Source organism: Hylaeus anthracinus, unplaced genomic scaffold (genome assembly GCF_026225885.1).
Source record: "Hylaeus anthracinus isolate JK02 unplaced genomic scaffold, UHH_iyHylAnth1.0_haploid 11982, whole genome shotgun sequence".
NCBI classification, from domain to species: Eukaryota; Metazoa; Arthropoda; class Insecta; order Hymenoptera; family Colletidae; genus Hylaeus; species Hylaeus anthracinus.
This window is the reverse complement of record NW_026534330.1, coordinates 2317653-2335622: the sequence shown is the minus strand read 5'-3', so window position 1 is coordinate 2335622 and position 17970 is coordinate 2317653. Positions and strand designations below refer to the sequence as shown.

At 43.4% G+C, this 17970-nt stretch overlaps 2 protein-coding genes across 3 annotated transcripts; one reads left to right on the top strand and one right to left on the bottom strand.

The window, feature by feature from the left end:
- Nucleotides 1–28: 28 nt before the first annotated feature.
- On the bottom strand, nt 29–6633 carry LOC128886319 (uncharacterized). Its single transcript, XM_054141057.1, has 3 exons — nt 6286–6633; nt 1738–3814; nt 29–902 (listed from the first exon to the last, which is right to left on the bottom strand). The coding sequence occupies exons 1-3, from the start codon at nt 6286–6288 to the stop codon at nt 601–603; spliced, it is 2382 nt and encodes a 793-aa protein (XP_053997032.1). The 5' UTR covers nt 6289–6633; the 3' UTR covers nt 29–600.
- A 1360-nt stretch (nt 6634–7993) lies between these two features.
- Nucleotides 7994–17291, top strand: LOC128886336 (organic solute transporter subunit alpha-like). 2 transcript variants are annotated; one of them, XR_008459797.1, is made up of 7 exons: nt 7994–8685; nt 11191–11386; nt 12206–12437; nt 12691–12847; nt 13554–13694; nt 14020–15540; nt 15603–17291. XR_008459797.1 is itself a non-coding variant. In XM_054141082.1 (6 exons), the coding sequence occupies exons 1-6, from the start codon at nt 8595–8597 to the stop codon at nt 14283–14285; spliced, it is 1083 nt and encodes a 360-aa protein (XP_053997057.1). In that variant the 5' UTR covers nt 7994–8594; the 3' UTR covers nt 14286–17291. The 2 variants fall into 2 exon arrangements, 1 of the variants encoding a protein (XP_053997057.1); XM_054141082.1 differs by having other exon boundaries at nt 14020–17291.
- The last annotated feature ends 679 nt before the right edge of the window (nt 17292–17970 follow it).

The window sequence follows — 17970 nt, the reverse complement described above, 5'->3', positions numbered from 1 at the left end:
TATGTAGGTCAGACAATGTTAATTCGCCGTTTCCTTTACAGAAAACGTTTTATTCGTTCAACATATTATACAAAACAATTACAAACAACAAGTATAAATAACTGTATAGTATAAATTATTGCAGGCACCACGCGACGCAGTAATTAGCTCCGACGACGTTTCGTCGATGAATCGTCGACCTAAGTGCTTTTTAAACGCGTTCGAGCTGTCCAGGAAACATACCTGGATCGTGTATATCTTCTGCAACCTGTCACGCAAGCCTTAGTAATATAAAAGGTGAACCTTTTCAGTGGACGGTAAAGGTTAGAGTTAACTCAAATTTCAATTTTTCCACTTAAATAATCCCCTCCTAATTATAATATTAAAACAAAGTCCATCGATACCTTGATTCCCATTAATCGAACGCAGAGTTCAAATATCTCTTACGACGACCGATTAAAATAAATTACAGCATCGTGGTTGGCTATAAATAAAAATAATTATAATTCCAACGAGTCGTCATTATTGTCGTAAGAAATCGTTGCCTCCATTTCCAGCTCCCAGACTCCGCGAATACTGTGACACCTAACACAACTCTATCGCTCTACAGCTCCTTAACTTCTAAGGTACGGTCACTGATAGGAATCTACTTCTGTCCCCAACTTTCGGCTGGAACCTCAAGTTGATCTTCTCCTTGTCTTCCTCGCCGACCTCGAGGAAACTGTTCCAGTCCACCAAGAAGTACAGACCGCTCTTCCTTCTCGGAGGCAACTCAGGGTCGGGTTCGCGGGTCGTTCCACCGAAAGATTCCTCCAACGCTGCCAAATTCGAGGTACTCGAGGAAACTTCAGGAGCAGACGTCGTCAAGGCCGATTTCGACTGATCGGAGCCAGCCTTCCCAGAATCTGTCGCTTCTGTGGATTCTGTTGGCAAGTTTCATCACGAACCCCATTTTGAATCTCATTCTAACCCTTCGAGAATTCGTAAACATTGACAGGACGATTACGGAATTATTTCAAGAGACGAACACGCTCACCCTCCATTTACAAGAAAAAAAGAAAGGATTAGTTAGGGAAGAGATCGAACTTGAAACGAGACACGTCTGTACAAAAGGTGAACGAACGCATGCATTCGAATATCAAATGACAATTCCAGTGAGGTAACGTTGGGAATAGACATGAATATTATACAATGAAACAGGAGTACACCGACGAGTAACAGTTTCGCTAATGTAAACATGACGCGTTAATGACTTTCACTCGGGTGTTAGTTACAGGTAGAAACTCTGAGGAGAACCTTGAATGGTGGCGTTATTCTCACGGTTAGCGATGGATACGAACAAGGGAGTAGAGAAAGTGAGAGACCACGGTGTCGACGTCGATCTAAGCTTTTCGTTAATGCTTTCCCAGCGATAATCCTCGGTATGGAAAAACTGACAGTTTCCTTTCGCGTGAAAGTGAAATTCAACATGGAAGAGAAACCGAGAGCAAAACATGGAAGAAGAGGCCAAGTTAATAGCAGAGAGAGCATCTTTCAATTGAATCATGGACACACACAGTCGCGGGAAATGAAAAATGCAAGGACTCGTGGTTAAACTCTTTGACGTCACGTATTAGTAAAAAATAATTCAACCAGGTCCTCGTCTGATCCTGTTATACGTGTTGGTTAGCATGCTTCGAAGTCTCGTTAGTCCTCGAATGATCCTTCGCACCCAGAATTCCGAGCCGCCCAAAACGTATATCAAAAATTTCTTAATACCAGTCGCGGCCATCGAGGTCAACGTTGTGTTCCCTTCGGCAGCGGCAGTGGTCGTCTCCGTGATCGTTTCAGTGGTCGTCTCAATGGTCGTCTCAGTGGTCGTCTCCGGCTCCTGTTGCCTCTTTATCTCGTTCCTGACGTCGTCGTTGTACGTTCTAAGGATCTCCTCCAGCTTTAGAGGATCTGGCCCGTCCTTCAGGACTTTTGCCGACTCCAGCAACTCCTTGGCGGCCTTCCTGACCTTCTGAATGTCGGCCTTGCCCTCCTGAACCTGCCTCACCGTGTCTAGGAGCTCGTTGATCTTGCTCCTCTGTTCCTTGTCATCCACGTCTACTTCGTGAGGCTTGAACACGTGGAACTTGGACGTCTCCGTGGATTCCATGTCTTCGAGAGTCTTCGGCGTAGTCCTCACTGCTTTACGAGTGGTAGAGATGAGACCCATGTTCTCCAGAACGCCTCTCATGTTCCCTGGCACGGCTTCGATCAACGACGGAGCCTCCGTCGTCGGATTCATCGACTTCTGCTTCCTGGTGTCGCTGATCCCTAATCCAAACTTAGCCAAGAACTCCTTCATGTCCTTGTCCTTCACGCTGGACGTGGGCAGAGGCTTGAAGTTCGTGTAGGAGTTCAGGTTGATGGTCGTTCTCTGCGTGGTCGTCGTGGAACGATCCAGATTCGACGTCTGGAGACCGAACCTCTGAAACAACAGCTGCACCTCAGGCGTGAGGTTGTCCACGCCTTTCTTGATCTCAGATTCGGGACTCTCGAAGGTGTTCTGCTTGGTGATGGACGCTGAATCAGTTCCGACAGAGGTCAACCCTGAAACCGTGGCGCGAAGCACGCTGTTCGTGTCTGGAATCTGAAACTTGCTCTCATGGATGGCCTTGTTCTTCTTGTACACGTCCTCCACGTTGCTGCTGTTGTCTGGCTTGAGACCTATCGACGCCAACAGGTCCATGACCTCTGGTCTCATAGGCATCGAGGTCGTGGTCGTTGCTGCGCGGAATCCTCCAGAGTTTATCGTGTAAGTTGAACTGTACTTTACCTTTGGGGATGTCTCCGTCGACATGGGCGTTACGTACAAGGCAGGTCGTTGCGTGCTCATGATCAAGGCTTCCGCGATCTTCGAGTCTTTATCTGGCATCCCTGACTTCTCAGACGAGGACACGGTCAGACGATCGTCGGGTTCCGCGTTAACGGTTGGTAGAAACGGCACCTTGTCGAACTTGGAAGGCATAGTCGGTGTCAGAGCGACGCTGGGAGGTGCGTTGTAACGCCACTGATTGGACGAAAGCACGTTTTGGCTGGTCTTGTGCTTCTCCAAGTCGATGGCGATCTCCTTGGAAACCGCCTTCGTGGTAGGCTGGTCGGTAACGCTGGTGCTGTAGACGATCTCCAATTCCAACTTCTCGTTCCCGTTATTCTTGTAAACAGGATGCCTGGTCGTCGTCGTTTCCTCGGTCGTCTGCGCGTTCTTCTGGAGGTTCTCCAGGTTGAATGTGAACCTGACTGGCGAAGAGTCCAGTTTCAGCGTCTCCTTTAAAGGCACCTTCGTGCGCACCTCCGAGTAAGTCTCCCGGTGGTTCTTGTACTTGCTCTTCGTGGTGGTGGAGTGAGGATCCCTTGGAGTTGTCTTGTAGGACACCAAGTTCTCGTCGGTCGATGGTATAGAAGCGTCATCGTTGTTTATATTAGCCTCGACTTTATCGTTCCCTGATTTTAGGAAATCGGTGATCATCTGAGTCATCGGAGGCTTCGTGTATAGATCGTTCAAGCTCCCTGGCGATTCGTCGGCGTTGTAGGGAAGGACGACCATGAGTGCCCTCTGGTACAACTTCCTGGCCTTCTCTAGCTTCTCCTTGTCCATGAAGGACTTCAAATCCTGCGCGGTGATGTTCTGGAGGATCCTGACTATCTCGTGCCTCGTCAGACGGGGCAGGCTGGGGTCCACGCGAAGCTGTCGCTCGACTTCCTCGATCGTACGGTTGATCGAGCTCTCGATCTCGAACTTCGACGGAAGATCATTGTCCCGGCAGTGACCTAGGCCGAGGACCAACAGCAGGCAGAAAACCGCAAGCTGTACAGACAATCGTTGCGTCAATTAAGTTTCTACCGTTAAGGCTGCGGTAAAGGATGAGTTTTAGATGTCTTCGACGACTGAGGAACTCGATAATCACGAGTAGCACTTTGATAAATATAGAAATAAATATAGAAATTTTACTGACCGCTTGAATCTGAGATAACCTATTGGAAAGCGCTATAAATTTTGAAATAACACGCGCACGCTGACACATAACGGATGTCAAACGCTTTACCGCCTAAGATCGTCTTCTAATTGACTGTACACATCTGTCCTAGATTCGCTCAAGTTTGCGTCATTCGTTCTTCACCTATCGCCTTTCAGTAAAAAATGAAATCGTTTCTGAAACATCTTTCGCAATTTTTTTTTTTTTCGTAAGAATACACACAATTCTTTCAATGTAGAGAAAAAACGTCTCGGATGAACGATCATTGAAAGGATGAATCGATTTAGGACAGAACATCGACACGGCCTTTGCGTAAGACGCGCAGCTTTATGCAGGCAGGCGTTTATATCCCTTCGAGCATTTATAAATGCTCCCAATCGACTCCTGGTCTCTTTCATATTCATGAAGCGGTATCTCGAAATATCCTTGACCGATCAAGAAAGCCCAGATTCTTCGTTATTATGTATTTATTTCATGTCCCTTTTACTCTCGAGCAACGTGGACGGGACGTGCCTGTGTGGTATTTGCATTTAATTGGCAGAATTTTTAGGAAAGTTATGTCACTGGTCAAGATTTCGTATCATGTGAATTGATGGCACTAGTGGCCTCTAAAAATCCATTGGAACGTTTACTAGAAAGTAACAGGTCTGATTTAAATCTACCGTAACAAAATTTATACTCGTCTCAGCGTTTAAAATTTATTGTGCACTCTCAGTCGAGCAAACCTCGTAATTATTGATAGTATCACTATCCTGAAAACGCATTTTATGAGCGAAAGGACAGATTTCTCTCGCGAACATCGCTCAGGGCCGTTCTTTATTACTTCTTCCAATGATCAAATCTGAATTGAAAGTTTCGGCTTTAATCGCAGTGTGGTTGCACATTCTCATCGAAGAATTTTTATATAGAAACATGGATTCAATCGTACGATGCGATAACTGAGAGATTTCCTGTCGTTTCACCGACGTGAAATAATTATTGAAGGAAATTACTGCAATCGAGGCTGCATTTTGTAACACATGTTCTACGACGTATTTTATCTATTCGAGCCCCTCCCACTTCGATTGAAAGTTGTATTTAACGTAATTATAGTCTTGGGAAGGTATATTAGAACACTTTCGACTGTGATTGCAGTTCGATTCCTTGACGTTTGTAATAATAGTGAAATAAAAATAAAATAACATCGTTCGTTACATGCGAGGAAATGTGTATTTCCTTCACTGTATTTTATAATAATAAATCATTGTAAATAATTCCTTTTTATAATTGCCATCGCTGATTAAGACAACGCTCTTTCAATTTACGTTAATAGACCAATTAATACTGATACTCCTACCAATGCAACATTGCATTCTTCCTCTTTCTATTTTCTCTTCGCTTTCAGGCTGATTCGAAGGGACTTTCTACTCAATTCGACTCAAATTTATGCTCCTGTTTAGCGAAATAGCCACTATTTTCCGGCTGGCTTGTAACGAGAACCATGAAAAGCCACGACAGTGGTTCCTCGATGCTTTGTCTTCGTCGATAAAGTTTTATTAGGAGAAAACAGGAATAAAGCTTTCGTCCGCTAGTCGTGATTTCGTAGCGTTCTGCGTAAGGAGGAAACTATTGCACGTAATCGTCATAGTAAACGACGTCCACGAAATTGGTCACGGTAAACGATCCACGATAACGATCCTCGAAAACGAAAGTCACTTTCGTCTTTGACGTGACCTTTTTCATGGTCGCTGTAAGACCCGGCGAATCTGCAATCTTAATTGAAATTCTAATTGCGTCAATCGACGAATTTTGATAGAAATGAAAATTAGCATTAGCGTTACAAGCAAGCTACGTTCTCCTTCTTCCATAATCAAAGAATTGAAAAATGACCGTAAGTTCGAAGCAAACCCCTATAAATTTGTGTCTCAAAGCACATTCAACAACTTATCTCGATCCCTCTTAGTCTTCGTTTCGAACTTGCTTGGGAGCATCTACCAGCTCACAGAACCAAATCCTCGGAAAGGGCTAGATCGGCCCACCTAGATCACCAACGACTTTTCTTTCCATCCAGCACACGTAACAATGAAGACAAGCGCGTTTCGTGGCAGGTTATTCACCAGCGACAAGAAGCAACTTTCTCATTTCCTCGCGAAACGAATTCACTAGGTAATTCCTGTCACACATGTCCACGCGCGAAAATTGACTGGCGAGTTTAATCGATCCCTTTGGAAATCGGTTCAGCGATCACGGCTTCGGTTTTCGAGACCAACGAAGAAATGAAACCCATAACTTTGACATCGGTGGAGTCACTTGGAGAACTTACCATTACGACAACCGATCGTCTGCGAACACAGTTGACTACTGACTGAACGACGGGGGCCTACTTTCGAACTCTCTCTCTATCTCACCCGCTTGTTTCGCCGCGACTGTCCTCGTGCACGTTGCTCGGTTCATCTGCTCGGTCCTGCGGGTGCAGGTGAACGCGTCACGTGTCCTTTCTCCCTCTGCTCGTCGACGTCGTCGACCAGCATCCGAGGATGATGCGAGCACGCTTTCATCCCGCCGCCAATACGAAATGGAAAGGTGATTTTTCAAGTTCAAGGAGAAAGAAAGTCGCATGTGACCGTGGAAACCGGTCCTCCGCGAGACATCACCATCGTTTCCAACCGATTATCGCGCTTATTTTCCTTCGTTCGGGAAATGCCAACGATTATAACGTTCTTTCGGCAATATAAATAAATTGCAAGGATTTATTTGTGATGATTCATGCGAGAACTCGAAGAAATTGAGAATTTCGATCAATTTTCAGAATTAGAAAGCAACTGGTATGATGCAAGAGACTGTAATTGTTATCTATCTTATCTGCACAAAACGAGGAACATTTTAATCGTTTTTATTGTAATCAGTCTCTACCGGATGATAGAGATATAGTGTTGAACAGAAAAATAGTTTCAATCGATTCTTAATGAAAATGACAACTAAAATGAAGCTTAAAACCAAATTTTAAATTAATTACAAATAAACGCGCGTTAAAACAAAAACGCGCGTAACGCCATCTCGCGGTGAGAAAGCCGAACTAAAATCCCGACCTCCGTACAGCGCTCCAGCGGGAAAATGCCCAAGTTTGTCCTCGATTAGTTCCTTTTTCAACCGCTAGATGGCGGCATTTGGTACAGGACAAAAATTTATTTATAGCAGGGGTCTGAAAACGGTTTCCTATTCGTATTTTAACGTTATAAACCTTCAGAAAGCTTTTAATTAAAAATAAATTGAATAAAAATAAATTGTCGATAACTTTCGTAGTGGTGCCATCGGGTGGGAACACGCTCAAGTTTGTCGAGAAATAATTCCCCTTTTTCGAACACTAGATGGTGCCATTTAACAATATAAATACCGACAATGAATTTTGTATATATTAGAGGTCTAAATACATTTTCCTAGGTGTATCATAACGTTCCAAAGCTTATAATGTGCTTACAAGTGCATTTATTGCACGTAGTCATATAAATAAAATAATAAAAAGAATTGTCGGTAATCTCTCCTTTAGTAGCCCCATCTAGCAGTTCGAAAATGGTACTATTTCTCAACAGACTTGAGCGTTTAAAGGCGTTCAGAGGATTCATAACGTTAAAATACGAATAGAAAACCGTTTTCAGACCCCTGCTATAAATAAATTTTTGTCCTGTACCAAATGCCGCCATCTAGCGGTTGAAAAAGGAACTAATCGAGGACAAACTTGGGCGTTTTCCCGCTGGAGCGCTGTACGGAGGTCGGGATTTTAGTTCGACTTTCTCACCGCGAGATGGCGATACTTCTTCTTGCCCCATAAACGCGCGTTTATTTGAAAATGAATTAAAATTCGGTTCTAAATATATAACCAATGTAAATAATTGTTAATAACTTGTTTGTATAGTTTCAAACATTATTCCCTTTTAATCCTGGCACGAAATTTCACTAAACAACAACCCATTCGAAAGATTAACGTGTGAATGAACACGCTAACAATGTTCGTCGTGATAATCCAAAATCTAAAGTAACAAGATCACGTATAAATACAGGAATAAATAATTTACACACTTTTCACTGCTCCCTGGAATCCTTCAACCACGTATCAATGTCTACCAAAGAATTCCATCGAACTGCATTGTGCTTGTATCGAATGGCTGTTCTCGTTTCAGCAAAAACTTTCACCTATGCAAACAACGACACACGCAATCCAAACGAGAACTCCTGATATCAGCATTCTTCTGTATAAAGCGTGCCGCGCGTGGACGTTACTTTTTACGTGGTAGCTTAGATTTTTATCGGATTCGTCGAAGGGAGAAAAACTTCAAATATCATTCCCGCGTGGTGTCAGGAGAAGGGGGGGCACAGATGTAGCAGTGATACCAGGGCTAATCACGGCAATATTGATTTTTCTGTCGATCCGTTACAACACCGTAATCCAGCGCAGTGGTAAAAGTGGGGACTCACTCTCACTGTTCGCCAAGCAGAGGACCTCGGCTCTCTCGTCGTTTTTAAAACGCTCGAGACCGCGAGTTCGCGTCCCCAGCTCGCGTAACCCAGCTGAACAGAAATCGATAGGTGAAAGAAAGGACGTTTCGACTTCCTCAGGGCTCCATCGCGTCCAAGATGACGAGCCAGATCGAGACTTTGGAGAATTCCTTCAGGAACCTCACCTGCGACCACCATTATATCCCCTCTGCGATCGAGAGCATAGAAAGTGAGTCTCGTTTCATTTTTAACAAGAGTTTATAAATGAAGTTTCTTCATTCTCGATGCTGAAAGTATCCAACGAGTCGATTCGACCCTTGCGTGTTTGGACTCCTTTTAGGAGTAGCGTGTTATTGAATTTTTATACAATTATTAGTGGTGGTTTTTTAAAACTGGATTAAGACTATGTTGATCAAGTGATTCGTCCCTTCTCCAATCAATTTTAAAGATGTAGTCGTATATGTAATTGCCGTTGCCTTTTTGATTTCTCGGTGAGGTTTGTTTTACATTGAACGAATCATGTTTAGAGCTAGAGAACGTTGTAGCAAATAGAAAGTGAATGGTCAAACATTCTGGGACACCAGTGTGTCCATACAGTTCTATTAACGTCTTTAAGAAATTGTTAAGTTGTGGATATCTATACAGACAACAGCTATAATTCGTTGCCTTTCGATACCATACTTCAAATATGAAACATTTCAAGTAATAAAGGACCCCTCGTAACGATCTTCAGGCCCCGATAAGCCTGAATTCGCCACTGCTACGATTTACGGAGCATGCGCAGTCGCGATCGCATAGGTGAAAGTCTTGCTCCGAGCTCGTTATGCTTACATTCTGTGTATTTCATGTAAAACGCGCTAAACTTCCTTGGAAACACTTGCGTAACTCGAAAGTAATAATCACGCTCTTCCCAGACTTTTCGCTGACGTAGAAGGAGACTTCTGAAAATTAGGCAGCACTCGAAACTAAACATTTTAAAACGTATGAAATTTCAATGATAACAATAAAACTCATAGATCGATCAATCGACTTATTTGTCGCAAATGTTTAAGTAATATTTTCGTGATAGTCACGGAGGCAACGATCGATGCTGGTTTCGAATTTGCATTAAGGATAAGCTTGAACGGCGGTAGCGCGGGCTTTCACCCGAGATGAGAGTAAAAAGTACCGCTAACATAGAATAAATGAATATAATCGGGTGGCGTCGACTGATTTAAATCGTCGAATTATACGCTTGTTCCTTTTTCATAACGCGTTTAGCCGAAACTTTATAACAGTACAAGCGGAGCCGCTTCTCGCCGCGCATAAATTTGCCAGCGTTGAAGGGAATCAATTCACGGGAATGAATATTTCACAAGGGTGAATTTTGTCCTCGAAGAAAGTTGGACGAGGTAATCTTCTCTGCAACAAGAACTGGGCGTCGGAATAACGCGCGAAGGCAAATGCATCGAAGATGCGAATGCATAAAGTAATTAACGTCTTTCTCGCAGTCGCAGCAATTATGCTGTATTAATTTTTTCTCCGCTTCCGCGAGTGTCGATTTGAAAACATTCGTTTAAAATAAAATGTACTCTACATTGGTGAGTGGCGCGGGTTCTCTTTTACGTAACGAATAAATTCTTTAGGCATTTAAATTTTTAAAAATAGGAAACCCAAAGGTAGCCTGTTTAATTTAAAACTATATCGAGTTGAACTAGACGACAAAGGTATTTAAAACGGTATTCAAGTTTGGAATCTCAGTGTGAATGAACGTAGCTGGCGTTTTGGAGGCTAGCCTTAGGCTATTACGTACAGTTATAGCGGCGAGAACTGCCTGATTTTGTTAGGAATAATTAAATTTCAAACTACTCTTGATCCTCGCAAGTTTGGGAATTAAATGCCGCAATTTCGTTATCGCTTAAAAATAGCATTCGACGCATTTATGCATTCTGGAAATATCATTCGTGGAAGATAAAGAGTCGTACGGTTTGTTGCACCGCGTTTCTCTAACCTGGGGTTTCATAACGTGACGCAAGAACCCCGTCAAAGTAGCGGTTTCACAATGTAAATAAACAACCTGATATTGAAAAACGAACAAACTGTGGCGATTATCCGTAAAGTAGGTCGCAATTTCAATTCTTCTTCGTGTGTTCCTAAAAAAAAAAAGAAATTCTACGTACAGGGATATATTATCGAGTCTTCAGGACGTTCAACTTTATACTCGCAACTATTATCACTATCCAAACAAGCAAACAGTCGCGGTTAAATACATCTAAGACAACTTCCGCAGAAATGATTTCCTTCTTATCTCTGTGTAACTTCAATTAGTAAACACTTACGAGAAGATATTATCTCTGCGCATTGTATCACAATTATAAGAACATGTACATTGTGTTCTTCTTCGAGAAATATTACAAAATATTGGAGTTACGTGCACTGTTTTTATAGAGGAATTAATTTTAGATCAATTATTAGCATTCCTGACTTCAAAAAGATGTAGATTTTCAGAGCTTACGTAACGCAGGATTTAACAGTCGCTTTCTCAAATATTGTGCACAATTTTGTCTATCGCGTGAGTTTAATGATAGCGAACTGTTCAGGTAAAATGTTATCCAGTACTTTGAATAAAAACTGATTTCAACACACCGCTAAATAATCTCAATCTTTCCCTCTCCAAATACTTCTTAATTTGTATACAGCAGATGCTTTAACGTCGTGTAATCGTATAATTATGATTTAATTATTTCTATTTTAGAATTAGGCGCTTTTAGCGTGGGTTTATTGAGTTCAGGAGCGATCATCTCGACTCTGACTTTATACTTCGCCATGGACGCTTGCCACAATATCTTGTACCAAAAAGAATCAAAGTTTTACAAGATCAACGTCATAATGATCTTCGCGGTCTATCCAGTCGCCAGCGTTTGCAGCCTCACAGCCATAGGGATACCAAGGTAACTAATCGTGCCACGTCGATCATAAAACAAACCGAATACGAGAATCACGAAATTCTGCTCGCCGTGCGATTAAGCATAGATTAGTTTCCCACGATGTAGATCACTGGTTGAAACGTTCTCTAAGTTTTTCGAACGATCACGGTAAATAAAATCTCAAGGTTCTTCTAGAAGATATTACGCAACGCTACGTGATTAAGCTTGAAGGTAAGTGTTGCAGAGCAGACAAAAAGCGATAAGAGATCGACCCATCCACTCCTCGTTGAGACGGTAACGAGATTCGAACTGGAATCGGTGGTAAAACGTACCAGAAAATCCACTTAGGAGACCGTGGAAATGGCGGAAACGCGATCGAGTGTCAGCTAGAGACAAAAGACCAGTCCCTTTGCGACAGTTTTTAACGACTCTGAAAACACGCGAAGAAACTTGACCCAGCGCGACTAATGATTTTGATTTCTCTTAATAATCACGAGTTTTGGGTCGTGTCACACCTGTGCCCGATGTTCCAAATTTTTGATCGGACCCTCTGATAAGTGGGATGACGGTGAGACAGTAGACACGAAAATCCCATCGTGGGTCCATTGGCGTTTCTAATGGGTTTCAAACGCTCCGTTGTCAAAATCTCAAATTTAATTGGATTCTCAAAGCAACTTATACATAAATGAAAATAATAGTAAAAGACTAGTAAACGATGTATCTATGTATCTATGTATTCTTCTCCATTTTCTGATCTTTGATTATGTTTTGATCACGTGTACGATCTCTGTCAATGTTCAAAGAGATCACCGCCAAATTGCCGATTCTTTTAATGATTTCCAGGGCCCAGTTGCTGTCCGAGGCGATCATCCAAATCTACCTAACGATATCCCTCTATCGACTTTATCTGCTGCTCATCCACATCGGCTTCAAAAGGGTCACGAAACCGCCGCCATTAATGCTGAAAGTCAGCCCCTGTTGCTGCTGGCCCTGTCTGTCCTTTCCAAATCTTAAAATGACCGACGCCAGTTTGTCCTCGCTTAGGCTGGCAGTCCTGCAACTTCCCATTATCCAGGTTATTTCTTCTTTTCCACTTTCGCTTCTCGGAACCCTGCTACTCTCGGAACGGAATTACTTTCCTCGGTAGAAACTATTTTTCGCTGTAAACTCAAGGAAAGACCATCCCGCGAGAAAACGTCCTTTGTTTACGCAGTATCGATGATGTTCTGTTCTGTTTACCCAATATTAAATTCAATCTGGAACCACCGGCTTTGAACTTTCCAGTAACGAGTTCAAAGGTTAACGTTGATAGTTTCGATCGATTTCAGAGCTTGGTATGCTGCACGTTTCTGTTTATATCCATCTGGGATCCCAGCGTCCTGAGGCAGTGGGGTTTGTACCTTCAAGTCGCTTCAGTGGTTAGTATACTTCTCGGAATATACGGACTGACCATTACGGTGAAGAGTCTGCAGGAAGTCGCTCCAGGTAAAAATCGTGTATGCTTAATTAAGAGGAAGGATTTGCCCGTATAATCTGTTCCTGCTATCTGCCCTCCGCCGTACCGAAATTATTCGAAACACGCGACCGCAAAGCAATTTTCTGCGTTACGAGGGTTTCCCTTCACTGTAGCCTCTAGTCTTCGCTGGCCATCCCGTCTAGCGCGTTTGAAACTCGTGTACCATGTATACATTTTTTTAAAAAAGTCGTGCAATTAAAGGATTCCATCTAAAGCGTCGATTTTCTGATATTCTTTTGGATTTTTTTTTTTTTTTTTTTTTTTTAATCCATAAAGAATTCTTTTCTGTAATTCGGTAGGTAGAGAAAATGTTTGAAAAAAAAATAGATTGTTTGAAAGTAGTGGGATAGAATAGCCTCGTAAATTGAGAAACACCGAGAAGGAAACGGATGCGAGTCCCATCGCCTAAACGCTGCCGATTACCCCACGTGGGACCACACAAGTAACCCGCAACAGGAAGCAATTCCCAAGGTCTTGGAAAACCCCCATTGTCTCTCGCCCCCGTGGCGTTAGTTTATATTTATACTAATATTACAAAGAGATAAAGTTTGTTCGTTTGTATGTAATCCACGCGGGTGAAACCGCGGGGCGCAGCTAGTAATTAATAGATTTGGAAATGAATTATCAGTCCATGGAATAGAACAATACGCTTCTGACTCGCGGTCATTTTTGTAGAGGACAAACTCCATCTCAAGACCACGGTAACTCAGATGGTGTTGCTATTCTCGAAGCTGCAGGCGTTCCTTGTGAAGAGTCTGCCGCAGACGGGCCTGTTTCCGTGCAATCCACCAATTACGCCGCAAGTCTACGCGAACAGTAAGCCCTCCTCCTTTTTCACGGCTCGAGAAAGCATAATAACAGAAGAACGTCCTGGAACCTTCGTAATAAACGATAACCATGCGTATGTAAACGTTAACTCAGATTTGGACAGAATTGCAAAGTAATTACATTGTGATTTATAATTCAAAGGGTTCCTTTCAAACCGTGACCTTGATATCTCGAAAAGCACGTCCTTGTAAAAAAGGTTATCTGCCACGATCTGCCTCTTCTGGTTTGCTATTCGAGTCGAGGTCCAGGGCGTTTCCATAACCATTAAGATAAAAAGAACAAGCACCGTCAACTTTCCCTCGTCCGATTTCAGTTACCTACGATGCCCTGATGATAATCGAGATGCTGCTGCTCTGCTACGCGGCGAGGTACGTTTATTACGTGGACCTGAAAAGGGAGGAGAACACGTCGGTCGAGGCGACAGATCGCCCCAAAGACAAGACCACGGAACAACAAGCGAACTCGACGAATAACAACGAGGAGACCAGCAGGCAACCGTCGTCCCTGACCGCGCTGGATTTCGCCTCAAAGTTCGGCGTCGTTCCGAATATCCAATTAACCGCTGTCACCGAGAATTAACCCGGTCATACGCGTTGGACCATGAGAGACTATGTCGTGCGTGCGTCGAGAGATCCTCAAATTTCGATCCGAGTGGAACCTGTCGCAAGGGAATCTCGAGTACCGAAAACAATTAGTTGACAAACTGTTTTGCTCTCGCAAGCGGCTGACCATTTGGCAATATCGATGGCTTTAATCGGTGTAAGCTTCCTGGTGCTGTAATGTAGTAATTACCTGTCGAGTAATCGTAGACCTCTGATTTTAAATTTAAACAAATCAAGTACGAACTACAGCTCAGTGTTACGTAAAAGCCCGCGTTAAATAAATGGTGATAGCCAACGTATTAATGGCGTCACGTGTGAGGCAAGACTCATGGACGAAATATCGTTATCGATAAACTAGAAAATTAGTGTTCGAGTATGTTGGAATGAATGTTACATGTACAGAGTCCTCGACGGCTTGTTAACTTAAATTGCTTAGAAAAGTACTGATTAGAGAATAACGGAAGACTTCGTTACCTAAATATGAACTACTAAATATATGTTTTGCTGGCGAAACTTACAACGGAATTGTTACTGCAAAGTAAACGATATCCACGTGCTATTTGTTAAACACTTGCCAGACAGTAAGAACAGATTACATTCGCTGTTTTGTTCAAAGTGTCTAGATTCTAAGTTGAAATAATCTAATTTTATACGATTCGATGAATGTGACTTAATATTTTGTCTAAATTAAAAAGTGATCACGTTCGAGTAGCTAGTATCATGATTCGAAATATACCTGTTGCTCCATTGATACTCGAATGAAATGTTCATCTTTGCGGTTGAAGATGTCATCGCCAACTTCTCAATCGTTGACGAAGAAGGCCCTACCGCAGTCTCGTCGCATCCATCGAAGTCACTCGCGTCGAAACAGAAAACGGGAACCATCGTTGGAACTACGGGAACAACCATACGTTGCATCCTCATTGGGTTCAGCAGCCGTCACTACGCATTATCGCGTCGCATGGTTGGCTGACGAATCACGTAGGATGCTCGACCAAATGACTGTGCAGCCTCTGCGTGCTCTTAGGAAACGGAAAGGAGCATGGATAGACACTCGAGTACTTCGAGAAGAGCGAAGAGGCTCTTCGACGCCACGCTCTCGAAGAAGATCGTTAAGCAAAAGTGTGTCCTGGATCCTTGGGTAGCGAGGAAACGCTTCGTGATGCACAATTATCGTCTGTAATCCCCTTAAGATAATAGACCGGAGAATGAAGTACTCGTGTCTCGTCGAGGTGCGTAGGAACCTAGCGAACCGTTGTTGGAAACTTGTGACAGGTGCATTTTCTTTTTCTAGATATATTCCAGAGAACACCGTGTAGAGGAACAGCTGGAGTACGGATGCTTTCGTATTTATTAATCATAAAGAATCGAAGCTTGAACTTAAACAGTGGGAACAACATTGAACTCGAAATCTCCCGTGTCTTTCTTCCGAATTCTCGCAAAGGACAGGAAGAGCAAACACGGCCTTTTGTAAGGATAGTAAACACGCCAAGTCCCGCTCAGATACGTTTCCCGCGGTCCTGTTTATAAATAATTTATCACGTGTATCGCGATGCGACCGATGAAAGATGTTGACACACGTGCAGCTGGCTGGAATTCTTCGTCGGGATGCAAAGAACGGTAGCCAGGTCGAACACGCTCGCGTTAAGTCAAAAAATCAACATTAAAGCGAAGGGTCGTGCACGCCGCGAGTCCTTAAAAAGCCCTTTACGGGGGCCAATGAATTTTCTTTGACACAGATGCCACGCTGCCGACCGTCTAAGCTCCAATGGCTGATCGAGGTGCATGACTTCACCTTTTCAACGCTAGTAAAAGAAGAAACATGTCACGGTTACGCGGATTTCAGCCTAAAAGTGGACTGAAGCTTGCGGCGATCGAACCTTTAGCTATTCCACGTTGCCCAGGGATCGACAGATCCATGAAATACCTTTTTAGATGATACTGAGATTTTATTTTGACAGGGATTTGAAAAAGAGTCTATTATACTTCAATGTGAAAATGATATTTTTATTAAAATTCGTATACCTCTAGGTGGCTCTACGAGGCAGCCGTTCGAAGAGATGATAAGCGCCAGACTGAAAAGGACGAGGAAAGTAAATTAATCGAGTAGCTTTCGAGTTTGAATAATGCACAACCACCCCGGGTCAGATCAAAACAGCTCAGATTCTAGACACAAAATAAAACAGGACACGGCGGACGTAAGTGGTGAAACAAACTCTGAAATTTGAAGACTCCTGTCTCTAGCTCGGGAGACGTCTGTAAGCGACGACGTCGGGAAGAATTATCGCGGAGGAGCATCAGGAAGTGTCCCCTTACATCCAAAGCGGGCACGCCGATTTTTCTCGTTCCACGTTTCCACCTCCGACGATCGATTGTCACCAGGGTGTTCCTTCGCCGAGGGAACCGCGACCCGAGGGAAGGATATTAATATTCCGATAACGTGTTCAGACATATTAAGCGTCTTTGTTTCGCTGGCTCCGCTCCGGGGTGGAAGATGAACGTCCCTAAGATAAGGAACTTCCACGAAGACGCTTCCCTTCTGCTTTATTATTCTTGCTCGTTCCACCTAGGTTTACCGTCGTGGACGTCTTCGCCTGACCTTGCATCTATTATCGTAGAACGTGCTCCGTTTCACGATGCAACGCGCGTAAAGTGAAACGGTCTGCGATCCACTTAGCATTCGTGAGTTCAAACTCGCCTTATTTATTTCAAGAGGGATGAAAATTCAGTCGGTAGCTTTATTTTCTCACTGACAAATACGTAGACTACGAGACCAAACTTTGTTTGAGTTTCATAAATTAAAAGCTATTCTTGGAATCTCCTATTGAATCGCGATTACTCCTAAAAAATGATTACGATTTATTCGAGCAGAACGAGACACTCGTCCTGCTTGCCTGCCAATGATACACTCTTCGTTTCTTCCACGCGACATCCCCGATAATCTCTCCCAATCCTCTTACAAGCTTTTCGCGAAGTTCCCCGAACAGGCGTCTGATTCAATTAAGATTGTAAACGTCGACTGGAAGCCTGCATCCTTGAAACGCGTTCGCGACTTTCAGGGTATTCCCTCTTATCCAGGAACTAGACAGAGTCCAGGATTCCTCCGCGTTGTTCCAGCCGACGCTCGCTTAATCAGGATTAACCTTATCTGGAACTCATCGTTGCGAACAAACTGAGCCTGTGATTCTTCGTCCATGCTTCGTTTACCTCTTTGGGATTACCGTGGATAAGCTGTTCGGTGTCCTGAGAGGATGAGAAAAGCGATTTCGTGTATAATCGCCTGGTTCCAGCTGTTTATCGCCGGACAACACGGACTGATACCGAATATTTAGGAGCAACCGTACAAAAGTCCTTGGTAAATACATGGCGAGTTCAAATTCTAAAGTCTTACTTTGTCAACATTTTTTTGTAATCAAATTTCCCCTCATTCTATTCAGAGTTATACTTTCTGTATATACCAAAGAGGTCTCAGAGCCTGAGGGTTAAAGTTGGTAAAGCTCGTCGACAGCACAATTATTAGAATTTTATTACGAAACCAAGCTGACGACCCGTTCTTGAATCGCTGGGATCGGTCAGACACAACGTAATCGCGATTTCCATCCACGAATCCTTTTCTTGTCGAGCTGGGCCCAACCATAGTCCGAGAGGATACCGTGAACGGC